Below are 17404 nucleotides of genomic sequence, written 5' to 3' on the forward strand. Positions count from 1 at the left end.
GAACCAGACTGAGAGACCAATTAAAGGCTCAGGAACCCTTTGCAGGTGTTTTGGATTAATTAGCTTATTAGAGTGTGACACTTTGAGCCTACAATACTGAACCTTTTCACAATATTCTAATTTTCTGAGATTTTGAATTTGGGGGTTTTCATAAGCTGGTAGCGCTGCAGCTTTCGGAGAAATAAACCCGTAGTAGTCTGGATTCTGCTCTAACAACTACGCCGTTTACCAGTGGGAGGAGGTCAGAGTTAACTGCTTTTATCAAATTAGCTTTTTACTTTAGTTTTTGGAATTACAACTTGATTTATCTTCACTTGCGTGTTGTGAACAAACAGAGTGGATTTGTGCATTTTATATCAAATAATTTGGAGACTCAAAATTCCTTCTCTCTCTCTCTGAGAGAAAGAGGGGAACCACGCCCCAACAGACAAAACAGCGACACTTGCTCTCTCTTGTTCTGCTTGTCCTCTTTTTCTCTTCGACTGCACTTCAGCACGCGCCCAGCGTGCCCTGTCTCCTGGCAATACCCTAAGAAGTTCGACCCAGTGCAGCAAAGGCTCTTTGTTCGTTTCAAGCCACACACGCGAAGCGCCGCGACCTCAGCTTTCCCTTCTTTCCAGCAACTTTACTTGCTTTTTCTTTTCTTTTGTTTGTTAAAAGTTATCAGACCATTAAGTTACACTAGTTTAATTCGAGAACGACCAACTTCTTTTTAAGCTTTATTCGTCGAGCTAACTTACACTGATCCCACCGACGCCCGACCCAACCATGTGGGCCCGCGAGCAGTAACAAAGGACGACCAAACCTTTGACCCAAGCCAGGGTTGTAAAGGCCCCCACTGCCAGTTTCTTCAATAAGCCGACAAAAGACGGACCTCCGGAGCAATTCCCTGGCAGAGAAAGCGACTGGCCGACGGCTTTAAGCTGTCCTAACCGAGAACGCATGGAACTCCGCCAGCGTGAGGCCGCCGACCAGCAACCCGGTGGGAGAAACGACAAGCAGTAAGACCAAACCAAGGCATTCTGTGATCAGTGATGTCCAATAGTTTGTTAATAGATTCTTTAACTCTTAAAACTCATAGCTTGCGTTCATTAGCTGCCTGTGTGAGTCAAATTATCCCCACAATAGAACTCCACATTCTCATTGTTTAGCCATTGTTTATTTCTTTGGTGTGTATTTAACCGCATTTATGTCACCTTAGTTAGTTAACAAATTTCACCGTAATCAAAGGAATTGTATGTGTGTGTGTGTTGCCTACCTCCAAGTCCCTGCCACGAGAATTTAGCCCTTCGATATGAGACTGACTGATTGATTTAGGATAAGTGAGCGATTATTAACTACTGATCACTAGTGAATAATTGTATAATTATTAAACGCTACCCAGAGGTCCCGAGACTCTGGGTGAATGAAATCTCCGGTGGTGCCCCGCGAAACGAGAAGCTTTATGAATTAATATTCTCTGAATATTGAAATTCATTAATTTTGTATTAATTCTCATAAGTTTATTAAAAACACAAGTAGACACGCTACACGCGCTTGTCGGCAGCTGGCTTCCGTGCACATCCGGTTCCACTGTTGTTGTTGTTAGCGTCGGATGGCACCAGAGTTCGGCTGGACTACTACTGTACTTCATTTTTATATAAAAACCGGACCAAACTGGACATTACTTGGAGAAAAGAAAGCGAGGAAGTTGAACTACCTGGTGAGTTTAGAAAATGTGTGTCTGTAACTTTATTCCAGCTGTTGTTGTACTTTACTGTGAACAGGTTAGCATAGCATAGCCCTGATCGATCTGAACTCCATTCAGAAAACACGTATTTTGAAAGTTGTCGTCCTGCTGTCTTGCTGACAGACCTGACAAAGTATGAATTCATATGTCTAACAAAACGGCATAATATTGTAGTTATTTCGGCATCAGTTTGATCTGTTTATTGCAATTAAATCACAGCCAAGGGTTTACTTTGTGTTCATATAGCTGTAGTATTCGCGGGCTGTTTATTCGCTTAAAACGCGCATGTGTGAACACTCAAAATGCCCAGCGGTCAAACTCGCGTGAGTAAAGTGAGGCGAATATTAAATTCGCTTTCGGTGGGAACGCACCTTTACTCTTTACATTGATACTATTTTTCAAAGGCCTTGCCCTTAACCTCTTTCTTAATACATTCTTTCCAGAAAATAGTTGAAAATAGAAATGCTTATTCATTGTTTTTGCTGTACCAGCCCATGCCAAGTCAAACAATGACTTAACTTTGGCCATTGCTCATACATTCACACTTCATTCTTTTACACACTCTGCACTTCCTCTCTACTCACACTCACAAAACATTCACTTACACCTTCACTGCAATCAGAGAATCATAGTGTCAGTGAATTTATAGCGGGTGTGTGACGGCATAGCAGTAAGCGTAATGTGGCTCACACCACTCGGGTGGGCTGAGGATCATCAGTCAAACTGAAATCCTGAGGTGACACTGCCAAAATCCACTGTACAAGCCGCTGTAGACGACCCACAGTGTCTTGCATTAATAACTAGATTGTTCCAGCCCTGTGCTGATGTCAGGATGCATTAAGGTCCATCATGGAGATAGGACTGGTGTGTCATTACAGACAATGGAGCTGTGTGTGGAGCCACTAGATAAGCAGAGAGGACTGGGCTTGTTGTTGGGGAGTCTAGCCAGTGATATTGACAAAACTCTGTGGGCTGCTTGATGTGTGTAGCGGAGAGTCGGTGTGGGAACAGATGCACGGGCAAACTCGTACGCACACAGACAGACAAGTGTGGGCGTACACACACTCACTCTCACACACTAAACACTCAGACACACAAACAAACACATTAACACACAGACACACTAGACAAAAACCCAAAAGGCATGAGAGAAGACAGTCACACTCTATTCTTTGCATGTGTGAGAATGAATCAGGGTGGTGATGAGCACAGTTGCTAGAGAGAACAGTAACATCTTGGGGCAACTTTGTGGAGGTAGAGACATAATTTTTGCAGATGACAAATTATTTTTTCTGAATAAAGAGTAACTTTAAGTAGCATGAAATCTGAGGGTTTCAGCCCAGATGTTTAATGTGTCTTTTGTTTGGTCAGTGACTGCAACTATAAAGGGAGCAATGACTTCTGACATTTTTTCTGGAGGCCTTCTTGTCGGGGCGGAGAGAGCAGAAATGGCCATTAATCTTAGTGGTACCTTTTAGAGGTGACATTGAAAGTTGGCATTTTGAAAGCCTCTTGTAAGTGGCAGTAAAGAGCAATAATACATCTAAAATGCCTCCTCAGAAAGCTGGAGATGAAATAGCTGTGCTTCGCCAGACAGAGTCACAGTCAGGGTTTCTGAGGATTGAGGAAGGTGTCAGAATAAAGGATGTAGTTTTAATATGTTCCGGCATCAAGGGAAATCACACAACTAGCCAGAAATGGCTAGACATAGAGCAATGACAATTCAGGGTAGAAAAGTGAGAGGATCAGAATTTAACTTTAAGAAAAGACATTTTGAAGCATTTTGGATTCTACTTCTAACCAGACATACATTTAGAAATGTGTAATTGTTTGTGTGTGTCTTTTTCTCTGTGAATGTTTCCTTTGCTGCACTCAAGTCTAAATTTGATTCAGAACTATTAGTTGATCAAATTAAAAGGATGATATTGTATGAATCAAACTAACTGGGAGATGCTTAAATTGATGCTAGGTGATTGCATAGATAATTTCTCTAAAAGAAGAATCACTACTCTGTTGGCTCCTGTTGAACTACAAAAACATACTGTCCATTGGTGAACATAAAGTCATTCTGTGGAATGAATCTTTGGCTGAATACAGACACCAGCTGCTAAGAGCACATTAACCACAGAACAGACAAACTTTTCCTTATAGCCTGTTACAGCATTAACGCCAAATATCCACAGCTTATCCACCAGTGATGTCTGTCATTTTAACCAGCTACCTACACTGCTCAAAAAAATAAAGGGAACACTAAAATAACACATCCTAGATCTGAATGAATGAAATAATCTCATTAAATACTCCTTTCTTTACATAGTTGAATGTGCTGACAACAAAATCACACAAATTATCAATGGAAATCAAATTTATCAACCCATGGAGGTCTGGATTTGGAGTCACACTCAAAATCAAAGTAGAAAACCACACTACAGGCCGATCCAACTTTGATGTAATGTCCTTAAAACAAGTCAAAATGAGGCTCAGTAGTGTGTGTGGCCTCCACGTGCCTGTATGACCTCCCTACAACGCCTAGGCATGCTCCTGATGAGGTGGCGGATGGTCTCCTGAGGGATCTCCTCCCAGACCTGGACTGAAGCATCCGCCAACTCCTGGACAGTCTGTGGTGCAATGTGGCGTTGGTGGATGGAGCGAGACATGATGTCCCAGATGTGCTCAATCGGATTCTGGGGAATGGGCGGGCCAGTCCATAGCATCAATGCCTTCCTCTTGCAGGAACTGCTGACACACTCCAGCCACATGAGGTCTAGCATTGTCTTGCATTAGGAGGAACCCAGGGCCAACCGCACCAGCATATGGTCTCACAAGGGGTCTGAGGATCCCCCAAAGAAATGCCACCCCACACCATTACTGACCCACCGCCAAACCGGTCATGCTGGAGGATGTTGCAGGCAGCAGAACGTTCTCCACGGGGTCTACAGACTCTGTCATGTCTGTCACATGTAGTGTAGCTCAGTGTGAACCTGCTTTCATCTGTGAAGAGCACAGGGCGCCAGTGGCAAGTTTGCTAATCTTGATGTTCTCTGGCAAATGCCAAACGTCCTGCACGGTGTTGGGCTGTAAGCACAACCCTCACCTGTGTCTGCTGTCCTGCTGCTGGGTTGTTGCCCTCCTACGGCCTCCTCCACGTCTCCTGATGTACTGGCCTGTCTCCTGGTAGCGCCTCCATGCTCTGGACACTACGCTGACAGACACAGCAAACCTTCTTGCCACAGCTCGCATTGATTTGCCATCCTGGATGAGCTGCACTACCTGAGCCACTTGTGTGGTTTGTAGACTCCGTCTCATGCTACCACTAGAGTGAAAGCACCGCCAGCATTCAAAAGTGACCAAAACCTCAGCCAGGAAGCATAGGAACTGAGAAGTGGTCTGTGGTCACCACCTGTAGAACCACTCCTTTATTGGGGGTGTCTTGCTAATTGCCTATAATTTCCACCTGTTGTCTATTCCATCTGCACAACAGCATGTGAAATTGATTGTCAATCAGTGTTGCTTCCTAAGTGGACAGTTTGATTTCACAGGAGTGTGATTGACTTGGAGTTACATTGTGCTGTTTAAGTGTTCCCTTTATTTTTTTGAGCAGTGTATATGTTTTCATTGCTCTTTGCTAATAGAAAGAGGGGAGAAATAAAAGGTTTAAGAAGAGAATTATTAATGTCGGAGCATAACAAAAATGGGTATTTTTCCTGAACCCATACACAGTCAGGCCTCTCTTGCAAAAGAGATCTTAAGGAGATTAGCAAAAAATGAAACTATCTACACCTGGCTCCTGATTGTTGAAAGACATACTTGGACATTTTGGCAGAGAGTTAGATGAGAATGTCTATCCCACTTTCGGAAATGTCAAGCTATTGCTTTTGAGTGCTTTTTATTGCTGTTATCTTTTGTATGTGACAGTACATTGTTTCACACTGAGACATTTATTGTTGATAACAATAGATGTAACATCAATGGCATAAGAAACAGAAGGGACATACTGATAATCACATAGCTAGGAAGAATATCCATGCAACATATGATAATACTGATTACTATCAGGAGACAACATTCATACTATGGGCTTATCAGTCAGTGTGGTACCAAGTTCAAAAAAGATTCCAAACGAGTGCTTTACTCTTGTTTCTGTTATTCATCTTGTTAAGCGTAAACTCATATGAAGCCGTTTTTAATCTGAGTCTGAGTATTGTCCTAGCAGCCACTGCGATGCCTACCATGGTTACCAAAATTCCTGATGTTGTGTTTGAGTTCTGTCCCCTAATAAACATAATCTTACAGATAAAGGTAATTTCCTTCCCGACCAATAGCTCATAAATTCGAAATTTATTCTCCGGAAGTGTTGCATAATTGGACACTCCCAAATGCATCAAAGTGTCTGTTTTTTGTGACATTTCCAACACAAATTGCTTTTTATTGAACTCATTCTATTAAGCCTCGTTGGTGTCCAATAATATCTTTCTATTATTCTGTATTGTAGTTTCTCTTTAGCAAAGCATCATTTTCTATGGAAAGAGTTGTAAAAGCATTAAGCAGCACTGCTTGCATTGAGGGGCTGTGTCTCAACAACACAGCAGGACCCAGCATTACAACAAACCCATATGTCAGCCCTGTAGGTGGGACTGACACAGTGTTTGTATGGTGCATGTAATCTAAAATGATACTAAAAGCCAGCTCTGCTAATCTACTCCACAATGGAAGTTTTGATTCATGCGTGGCTGTTACCTTAGTGTCCAAACGCTGCAGGTAGGAACAGATGTACTCGATGCTGGCTCCAAATGGGTGGACGTGCAGGAACGTCGAAATGATCCCTGAGGAAGAACAAACAAGCCATGTAGAGACGTTACTGCAGAGACATGTCACCTGCCTCCACTTTCTGACACCTGTCAAACTACCAGGGGATGTGCTCCTTTCTCCTCTCCTCTGACTGAGTCTAACACAAGCTTTGAGTGGCTTCTTCCAGTGTCCCAGTACTGTTAAGAGCCTCTTGTATATCGTGGCTCCAGATTAGAGGGTGTTTAATGACAGCTTTGATGTCGTTGTCTCTCATCAAAGCCATACTCTTCCCCCGGCTCAAACAAACCATCTGCTATTAGCGCACAGATAGGGTCAGGAGAGAGATAATCCTCCACCTCGGCTTGCTAACCACCTATAGAGTATTAAGGGACATACAGTTGAAACAAACAGCCGTGAAGCTTTCTACTGGCTCAAACACTTGAGCAAGAATACCACAATCACTTTTAAGAGTGGCTGTCTGTGTTTATTTGCCTTAAAGAGCCAATGAACATGTTCTCCAACTGACACTACAGACTCTCACACTTCCTCCTCTGTGTACTTTGAGACTTACAACTATGACCATTTGATTTTTCTAAATTTCATGGGAATCCCAAGCGTATGCTTTGTAGTGTCATGCAAATTTGTAGCTCATCCTCTATGACAGCAGGTGATATTACACCTTAAAACTTGCATCAGCTAGAGCAAATCTTCACCTTTGTTTGGGTAGTGTTACAGACTCTGTATGGATGTGTTTGACTTTTTTTTTGTGGGCGGCTGTGGCTCAAGAGGTTGCCCGTTAATCGGAAGGTTGGCAGTTAAATCCCTGGCTCCTCCAGGCTGCATGTCGAAGTGTCCTTGGGGAAGATACTGAACTCCGAATTGCCCCTGGTGGCTGTTCCACCAGTGTATGGATGTGTATGAATGTTAGTTTCTGTTTGAGCACGCTCAGTGTATGAATGTGTGTGAATGGTGAATGTGATGTAGTGTAAAAGCGCTTTGAGTGGACGAAAAGACTAGAAAGGCACTGTACGAATACGGAGCATTTACGTTTACATTTTCACACCTGCTACTAGTTTTCAACTATACCAAGGCCATGGAAGCCTGCTGTGGGCCCCTTCTAACCCCCCCCTTTCCCACCATTCTGTGAATTTTGTTTCCGCATCAACAGTGCCTGCATAAACTGGGCATACAATAATGCAATATAATAATATATACACAATACAATAATGCCTAGTTTATGAAGCAATTGTTCAGGCAAAAAAGTAGTATTGGCAATGCAGCATACCAACTAGCAGAGCTTCCCTCTCAGATTGAATGGGACTTGGTGGATTCTTCTCTGTAGGACCTTCCTTCTCCTGACTGCAAGATACCACTGTTGATGCAGTGGCTTCCTACAAAAACATAGACACACATATAACCTTAAATGAATCTGTTATCAGCCATTGTTAGACTGTGGCTCATGAGAAGTAAACAAACTTAAACTTAAGCTGATGCATGGCACACAATAAAAAAGACGAACACGAAAAAGAATGAGCAGATCAGAAAGTTTCACTACCAGCACATTAATACGGCGAGACAATGAGAACGAGGATAATGAGGCGAGGGGGAATTTTCAGCCAGCAGCTATATTTCTGATAGAGGGATGAAATGCATGTCACACACACCAACACAAAATAGAGACAACTTTAAAAAGAACAAATAGAGGGAGAGACTTGGAAGGGAAATGATCAAGCTGTTTGTTTCAGATCTCTGACAGGTGGCAGAAAAATGGCAGAGAAATAACAGAGGAGCTTTTGTCTGTTTGTTGTCTTACATAGTATTGTGTGTAGTTTCCACTTATGGTGTGGGATGCCTGGTGGCCCTTTTCTGTTTTTAATCTATCCTTAACACCCTGCGAGTATGGGAGTGTAGACACATGCACATGTGTGAGCCATTTCGACTTTATGACTCCTTTATTTCCTAGCCCAATTGTGTCTGGGTGATTTATTCTATGACAAATGCAGTCGCTGTGAATTGGATTGGCCTGTAATGATCTGTCATGCCACTGGAAGAGGTTACAGAGGACAGTCAGAGTAGGAAGTAGAAGAAGGGAAAAATTAGGACACAAAACAATATCTGGAGATGAGTGGGGAGGGCTCAACCTTTTTCCACTTACACTGGTTTGATTAGCGCTCTCCTCTGTGCCTCTGTCATCTTGCTTCGACATCTCCAGCTGCGACACATTAGAAACACGTGAGGAAAAGCCAGAGAGAGACAAGCTAAGCGTTATTGCAGACAGACGGGCGAGCGTGGTGGCGCACAGCATGGTGACAAATACAAGCATTGTCTAACAAGGAAAAATGGTCAGCTATTGTTTTTGTAGCAATGAAGACTTTGAGAGTTCCAATTTCCTGGAAATATTAGTGCAGAGAGAATTACTTGACTAATCAAACCTTTTTGTTTCGATATACACCCATAACCCTATTAAGGATGGCTTTAAGGAGTTATTTGGGAACACTGCACCTCAGAAAACACAGTCTCTTTTGGATCCATGGCTGTGCATGTGAATACAAGTGATCCTGGAATTGTTGAACAGTAGTAAAAGCTGGATGTTTTAGTAATCAGGCATGCAAACTAGTCAGGGGTAAAAAAAGGTGAGAAGGATACGCAAGCAGATAAATACAGAGACAGTGTAAGAGGGGTCTGTTTAAGCTTACATGTTTCTATAGATAACTTGCAATTATCCACTGCAACAAGAGAAATACAACGATGCAGAAGATCGTCACGGTGTTGAAAAGGGGGGACATAAGGGCGAAGAGAATTAAACACTTAAAGCCCCCTCAAGCCAGTTTTAACTGCTGTTTTTGGTTAACGTTCTTTCTCAAGGAAACTAAAAACTAAAATGAAGACCCTCTGTTAGCCAACTTTCTGGAATAACTATGCTTGCTAGCTAACTACACCTGGCTAACTACAACTTAGTTAACTTAGCTAACTAAACTAGAAAGACAAACCAACAATCAGACACAGAGAGACATACCTACTTTAAGTTTTAAGTAAATTACATGATAAATTGGTTAGCAACCTCACAATGATGTTTATCGGTTTGATGCTCTGACTTAACGAGGCGTGATGGCGTGACAGTTTTTTAACGAGGCATGACAGTGCGCCTGCACAAGCTTGGAGAATGACGTATGACTTATGGAACTACTATAGTCATACGTCACAAGCCCACAGACCTGACAGAAGTTGAACTTCCAACTATGGTTTGTCCCAGAAGACACCGCGCACAAAACGTGATGATGTTAATCTCAGCTCACGTACAGGATAGATCCTAATGCATACTAGTGATGGCAAGTTCGACTCTTTTGACAGTGTCGTTCGTTCAAATCTCGTTTATTAAAATGAACTAATCTTTTTTTGAGTCATTTCGTTCATTTGAACTAGGCTGGTTATTGTGGTGCTGCAGCCCTCTAGTGGGCAATTAAAAAACAGTGCCATTCTCAAACACAGAAGGCTGCCTGACTTGCTTTTATTTGACAAAGTATAATGCACAAATTCACCTCTTGATTACTCTCTATCATCATTATATAAACCCCCCTGGGCCCACAACCAAATTCAAACCATGTAAAAACCACAGAAATATGTTGTCAATATGTAATCACCACTACTTCGGCTAAATCCTTCCATTTTCACAATCTTTCCCGAGTACAACCAGACCAACCATATAAATGCTTATGTATATAATTACTATCATTATCTCTGAATATTATCTTAAAATATTAATATCAGATTTGCAGTAAATATATAGAAATAATAAGCTTGATACACTTCATGAATAAACACACTCTTATTAAAATTCAACCAATTTAATAATAATCTGGATCAAGCCACTAAGTTCTTAAAGAACTCCAGCACTGAGAGAGGAACAAAGAAATAAACATGTAAACGCAGCAGTTTGGCAGTTCTGGACGCAGAACGGGCCACATCAGGTTCGGATTCTGCAGACAGAGAAACACACATGAGCACATCGCTCTCAAACACTGCAGGTTGTTCACCAGTCACGAGCAGTGAAACAACAGCTAACAGCTGATCCAGGTCCGCCAGCACGGCTCAACAGAGCCGTGCTGGCGGACCTGGATCAGCTGTTAGCTGTTAGCTGTGTTTTAATGACCGGGTCTGTTTGTTTTGGAGAGGAGACGACCTTGGAGGTAATTTGGCTCCCGGCAGAACTCTGTCAGGGCTCTGAAGTGGAGCGGACCCAGAACAACTCTCATCAGCTGTTAGCAGTAATGTTAAACACTAGCAGGACTAAAGTTACGGTACGGCTGTGTTAAAACTATAAGTTAGCACAACATCACTGCGCTGTAATAACGTTATGCTTTATAAAATGTCACATAATTAACAAAATAGCTATATAATGTCAGTCCAGTTACCTGACAGCCGACCTGCCTCTCATTCTCCGGTGCTGGCAGTCACTCATCCTGCAGAATGAACGAAAGACTGAGGAGGACCCATGTGAGCGGTGAACGAGTAGTTCATTCCTGCTCCACAGGAGCTGTCACGTGACAAATGAACGACTCAAACCTAGAGACCCACCGTTGCTATGAGTCGTGAACTAATCAGTTCTGTTTCCTGTGCTGACGGAGCCCATGCAGCTGACGTGTGAACGTAAGAGTCCAAGATCCTTCACGCATGCGTGAAAAAGAACGAATTACTCACTGAGACAACCCGTTCCTCCCGAGTCATATACACGATTAGGTCTTATGAACGAAACGTTCTTTGAACGACAACACTAATACAAACCGTATACTCTTTAGAGGCCAACAACAGAACTTGAAATACACTTCTGACAAGGTTTTAGGCGAGAAATCAACTGTGTAGATTTCCAATATCGGCAGTTTTACGAAAATTGGTGGCGAATCAAAAATGTGTTCAAACGTTTTCGGAGTTGAAAACTCCGGAAAAGCCGATCATGGTGCCAACGGTTGTTATAGCTGCAGTAACGTTACCGGAGGCTGCACAGCAACACAATGGAGCCGACGTGCTAGCGGATAGGGTTAACCGGTCGACATGCATATAATCAATAACTGTAGGCACACACCCTGTGATGGTTAGGGTAAGAGGAATAAATATACTTCGGGGGGCTGTAAGGAATAGTTAGCTAGCTAGCTCCGGTTAGCTGCCCCAGGCCCAGTCACACAGACCACTGCAGCCAACACAGCAGACGTGTCCAGCAACAGCTGAATGATAGTGTTAATGTTCGTACCACTGTTATTCTATCATTAAATTCTCAGTAATGTTGTAAAGTTTCTTCTAATCAATTCTGGTTTGTGAAACTTAAAATCACTTTGGAAGAAATAAAACAGTGGTATGAATTGAATCATTGCTTTATTATTATCATAATTGTTAGGCTATTATAAATAAATATTTGCAGGAATTATAGTATAAATATACTATATTAATAATATATAATTATAGTATAGTAAATATTAACACATAATGTACACTGATTACTACGTTGACACTTGACACCTCTTCTTTAACGGCTTTTTAAAAATTATTTAACAGCTATGCGTGGGCCGTGCGGTCGAGATAAACATCATCATGCTTTGTGCGCGGTGGCTTCTGGGAAAAACATATATGGAAGTTTAACTTCCGTCAACTTCAGTCACGTTTGTCTGCAGGCCGCAGCTGGACCCTTCTCACTTTGAGCGCACAATTAAGCTATTTGTCAAAAATATTTGGCGAACTATGCGGGTAATCAACATTGTAAGGAAATGAAATATAAAATATTATAGAAATGTCAAATACACTGGAGGGGGCTTTAATTTCCTGCATTCTGGTGAAATTTTTCTTAAAAATTTCTTCTTTTCTTGCATCAATTTATGGCGGAAATGTTTTTATTCATGTAAAAGGTAAACAAAACTTGGGTGGCAGGTGACAATTGAAAACCTTAAAATAAAAGACGCAAAACTTGGCCAAAAAGAAAATGTAGAGTAAAGAAAAAAAGTAAAGAAGTAGCACGTTTTGGGGTCATTTTATAATCAGTAGCGCTTCTTTTTTTAGCTTAAGTTAAATAAATAAGGTCAAATTAACCTTTCTCAAAGCATTTTCATTTGTTATTTATCATTTCTTGTTGCATTTTTAACAAATGCTTTCAAAAAGTGGTGAGGACAAAATCAGACATTTTAAAAAGTGCTGGGGACATCACCCAGGGTTAAACAACACAGATGCTTCTTAAACACTACTTACTACTACTTACTACTCAGCTTGTACCAGCTGTATAATATTCTCTGTGGCTGTGAAGGGAGCTTTTGACAGTCCATGACAATAAACCTGCTAATGTCATCAGGGTTGAATTTGGTTTGAGTTCAAGACTTTTAAACATTTCTCAACAGCAAGCCTGAATAAAAAAATTGGGTGTGCGTAGTTTTAAGGACATGGAGCTTTACCAGTCAGGAAGGGTTGGATAAAAACACTTGTGTTGCATCATGGGAAGTATATGCTTGAGCATTTCTGGAGATTGACTCCTGGTACGGACTAAATATCAGGATCTCTCAGCCTCTGCTGCTTCAATTTTGACAGTTTTTCCTTTAACGTGTCTCTTCCAAGTCTACCCCACTTAATAGAAATGCAATTCTAAATGGCTGGAGTACTCCATTAATAAAAACAAAACAATCATTAGTGGCAGCACTAAAATATATGCTGAAAAATTGTTGTGATCATAAAAGTAAGGAAATATATATATAAAAAAAACCTCTGCTGGTCTTCATGTAGTGAATTACACTGGAGAGATGGAACGTACCACTCTAACAGGGGAGGTGGAATAGTCAAAGTGGTGCCAGCCTTTCTAACAGGTTAATAGCCTCAATGACCTGCACTGGTGTCAGTCCAGTAATGTGTGGTGACAGCTTTGTGACAGCAGGAACAGTGATTGGACCAGTGAAGGAGAACTGATGGTATGAAGAAATCTCTTCAAGATGACAAATCGCCCCACATCAAGCACCATCTTCGGGGAAACCTACACCCAAAAATTGATTTCTCTTTCTCCCTTTAATGAGACTGCCTCTCATGATTCATGTTCGCCCATATGCAGGAATTTAATTAGAATAATTCCCATGGCTCACAGTTGTGGGAGACACATTTCTAATCAAACTCTTCACCAACGCGCTATTGACAACTCTATCATGCCGGTTGACCTGAAGGAAGAGAAGCATTAGCAAATTAATAATTCACCTCTGCATTTTTTGAAACCTGCAGTCAGCTCGTACATCTCAGAGCAAAGACACGACATATGAAGTTCCTCCCCTGCGTGGATTGCGTTTGTATTATCATCCAATTTAATAGGCGATTGAACCTGAGGCTCAATTTAATGACTATCCTTCCTCTCATTATACCGAGCCAGAAGGAACATTAACAAACATTAGCACTTGAATACTGGGAATATGGGACAACACCTGAAACAGTAGTAAACATGACATGCCTAACAGAGAAAAATGCCCCTTAAACATTTTTAATAGGAGTTTTGGAAAAGAAAAAATGTTGGCATAAGAGGCATTTGTAACTATTAGCCTTCTGACTGTACACACGACATGTTGGTAGTTAACAGTATACTGTGACTTAAGTTTTAATCAGGCTTGACCTGGTCTTGTTCATTGCAGTGGTGACTTGCTTATTCAAACCTACGAGGCAGGTGTCATCCTAAAGTTTCTTGAAGGTTTTCAATACCGCAAAAACACTATTAATATTTTAAATAAAAAATGTTGTTGCATTGTTATTGGATATGAACAATGAAAAAAAAGTTATGAATGTATGGAAAATAAAGATTTTTAGCTTGATGCACTCATCTACCAAAATCTATCTGAATATTTTAAATACTTATCATGACAAATATTAATATATGTGATTTGTTTCGATTAATTCATTACAAAACTACAAACAAGTTACAAATCTTGTAATTAATTAGATGAATTTTTTTAATTGCTCGACAGCCATATTTATTATATGTCTATTACTATTATCAACAAGGTCAAACTCCAATTAAAATCTAACTATCAGTGCATAAATTAAAAATAAATGACATGTACATTAACAAACGCTGCTGGCACACTGGATGTCTTCATCTTTGTATATTGGAACTCATCAAAGAAAAGGTTGCTGACCCATGGTAAATACTGATAACATTGTGGTCTCTAAAGCTGATGATACACGGAGCAACTTTTAGAGCAATGGTGCTGGGCAATGTTGCTGTCAATGGTAATGAGTAACGATTACTTTCATAATCCCCTTCTCCCGCCACTCTCCCCGCACCGCTGCTATCCGTTCAAAACATAGTCGGACTTGCCACCAGCAAGATTGCCCAGCAACATTGCTCAAAAAGTTGCCCCCGTGTATCATCAGCTTTAGTTACTGCTTCTTGGTCAGTTCAAACAAAATGACGGTCGATGTTACTTAATCTCAACGGCAGACAAATAAGGAAACAATTTCACTGCGGTCAACCATGCTCAATTTGTTTCTAGTTAGGAAATGGATGGATATCTTCAGGTTTTTTTAATGTGGCTGCAAGCTTTTACAGAGGAGAGGACAAAATAACACAAAGACAAAACATCTTGTGTAATATTTAAAGGAAAACGCATTTAGTTTGAATGTATATGTAAGTATGTTGTCTAGACATTTAATAGGATGTAAAACTAACACATTATTTTCTATTACTGTATGTATTTGACATATTTTGTCTTATTTGCATTTTTCCTACAGGAATTTCCACTACAGCAGACTGTAGCTATGCGTAAACTTAAACGTAACTTAGTTTGAACTTAGTGGGGGAGTTGTGAAGATAATGTTAAACAAGTGAAGTGGATATCTTCCAAAGTTACTGTCTTTCTAGTATTCCCTGTTTGTGTTTTCACAGTCTTTCTGTGCCGAGCTGCAGCGCAGGAACAGTTAACACAAAAAGGGAATTTCATACTCAGAAGACTAATTCTGGAAGCTACTCACTTGATAGCTCCAACTGTTAGTCTGACAAAGTTAAAGCCTCATTAACTTGAGATAAACTTTCTGTATTCATTTTCTGTGAATGTATTTTTGCAGCACATTAAGTTGGGATGTTTTGCTGGCCAGTATGAACTGGAAGAATTATTACAGCTAGCAAATGCCTGTTTGTGTTCACAAGGGCACCTGCCTATTGTTTCAAGACATACTTTAAAAAATTGCGACCCTATTGTTTAAGTGTTTCCGTGGCAGAACAGTTCTAAAAATGGTACTTAGTACATCCCTTTACATTTCTGATGACACTGACATGCACCAAGTTGCTTGTTGTGCTATACAGTGACCGTTACCATGGCACCGCTTGCTTGTTGATTCCTTTCGATGAAGTTTCTTATAATTTATGACCATATTTATGCATGATATAGTGATCCTCACTAAAAAACACATAGAAGTACCAAAGAAATGGGTGAAAAGTGATTGTTGAAGCATCACATTTTATCATGTCAGCTAGTATTCAGCTTATGATCATATATAATAAAAAAAAACTGACATGATTAATCAATTATCAAAATATTGTTCTAATGGACTAATAGATTAATCAACTAATTATTTTAACACTAAAGACATACTATAGCCAATAGGTCTGGGCCGATAGACGATGCCATTGTCCATCGGCGATGGCTGACAGACATCACGACATTGAGCCGGCATCGTGATTGTAAAACCCCTGCACCCCCATCAAAAAAACCCCTTAAATTTTCATATTATACCACCCTGTGAAAGCAGGTTTTAATGACAACGAACATTCTTATTATTGTTTTTAAGTGTGCTTTGCACCTGCCTCGGAATTGTCTTATCCCCACATTCACACACACCTACACCTCAGGTAAACATCCCACACTGATTTATCAGCTTTATGTGGCACTGCTGTGAGTTGTTTTTTGTCAATATAAACTGTCTATGAGGGTTTTTGACTCTAATGCAGAACAAACTTTGAAGGACACAAGAATTTCCTACACACAAAGGATAGCAGATAGTGCTTCAAATGATTGCATTGTTGTACACTAATAAAAGCTAAATGAATGGAACTCAAACTATAATTTTACTGAACTTCAAACTTGAAAGCTGCATTATTAACTTTTTGGGAGGGAAATTAGAAATTAAAAAGTCGATTATACTGAATGTTAAAAAAGAATGTATTAAGCTCCCTGGGAGGAAAATGGGAACAGCAGAAAACTGATTGAAGTTAGAAATTGTCAATCTCACTGTGGTAGGCCCTCCCCCACAGTGTTGATATTATAAAGATGCAGCAAAAATAGCTCTTCTGGGATATCTGATGAGCTTAGAAATACATTTTAAACTAGTTCAGATCATTGAGTCATTTTCTCGACCCAAAACTACACAATACAACTTTCACATTCTGTCCTTTTGTTTATTGATGATGTATTTCCTCAATATCTGTCCTGCGTTGGAACTCATCTTGAACTAATTTCTTTTTTTTTATTAAAATGCAAATTAGAGTGTGTTCACTTTCAAACACAGACAGTAACCCAGAATTGAACTTTCATATAAAAACGCATCAAGGAAACACGGTAGATTCTCCTTGCTTTACTCTCAGGAAACCCAGCAGACAAAAATGTGTGTTTTCTGTCAAACTAACCTGCATTGCATGTGTGTTTTGCAGGTTCTGTAGTCCTTCCTTCAGATTCTGGACTTGGTTCTTCAGCTGCTGTTTGTCCTCCAAACTCTTCTCCAGTTCTGCCTCCCGCTGTTTTAATTCTTCCCTCATTTTTAACAGTTGCTGCAAAAATAAAAGGAAGAACAATAAGCCACTAATGCTACTGTGAACAAACTAACCGTGACAATACTAAACTGGTAGTCAAACTGCTTTGAAAGAGAAGGAACAATCAGCCATTTGTT

The 17404-nt window shown here is 40.5% G+C and overlaps 1 protein-coding gene across 1 annotated transcript in view; it reads right to left on the minus strand.

The window, feature by feature from the left end:
• Positions 1–6466: 6466 nt before the first annotated feature.
• The window catches only part of LOC119885367 (ecto-NOX disulfide-thiol exchanger 2-like), a gene marked incomplete at both ends in the record, with an annotated part of 36725 nt that continues 25787 nt past the window's right edge, over positions 6467–17404 (minus strand). The window contains 4 exon segments of the mRNA XM_038695392.1: positions 6467–6552; positions 7803–7908; positions 8673–8729; positions 17145–17285. Of these exon segments, the coding sequence (XP_038551320.1) occupies positions 6467–6552; positions 7803–7908; positions 8673–8729; positions 17145–17285 (390 nt within the window).

Source organism: Micropterus salmoides, unplaced genomic scaffold (assembly GCF_014851395.1).
Source record: "Micropterus salmoides isolate LMB-PRFRI ecotype aquatic unplaced genomic scaffold, ASM1485139v1 Ms_hic_scaffold_398, whole genome shotgun sequence".
Classification (NCBI taxonomy): Eukaryota; Metazoa; Chordata; class Actinopteri; order Centrarchiformes; family Centrarchidae; genus Micropterus; species Micropterus salmoides.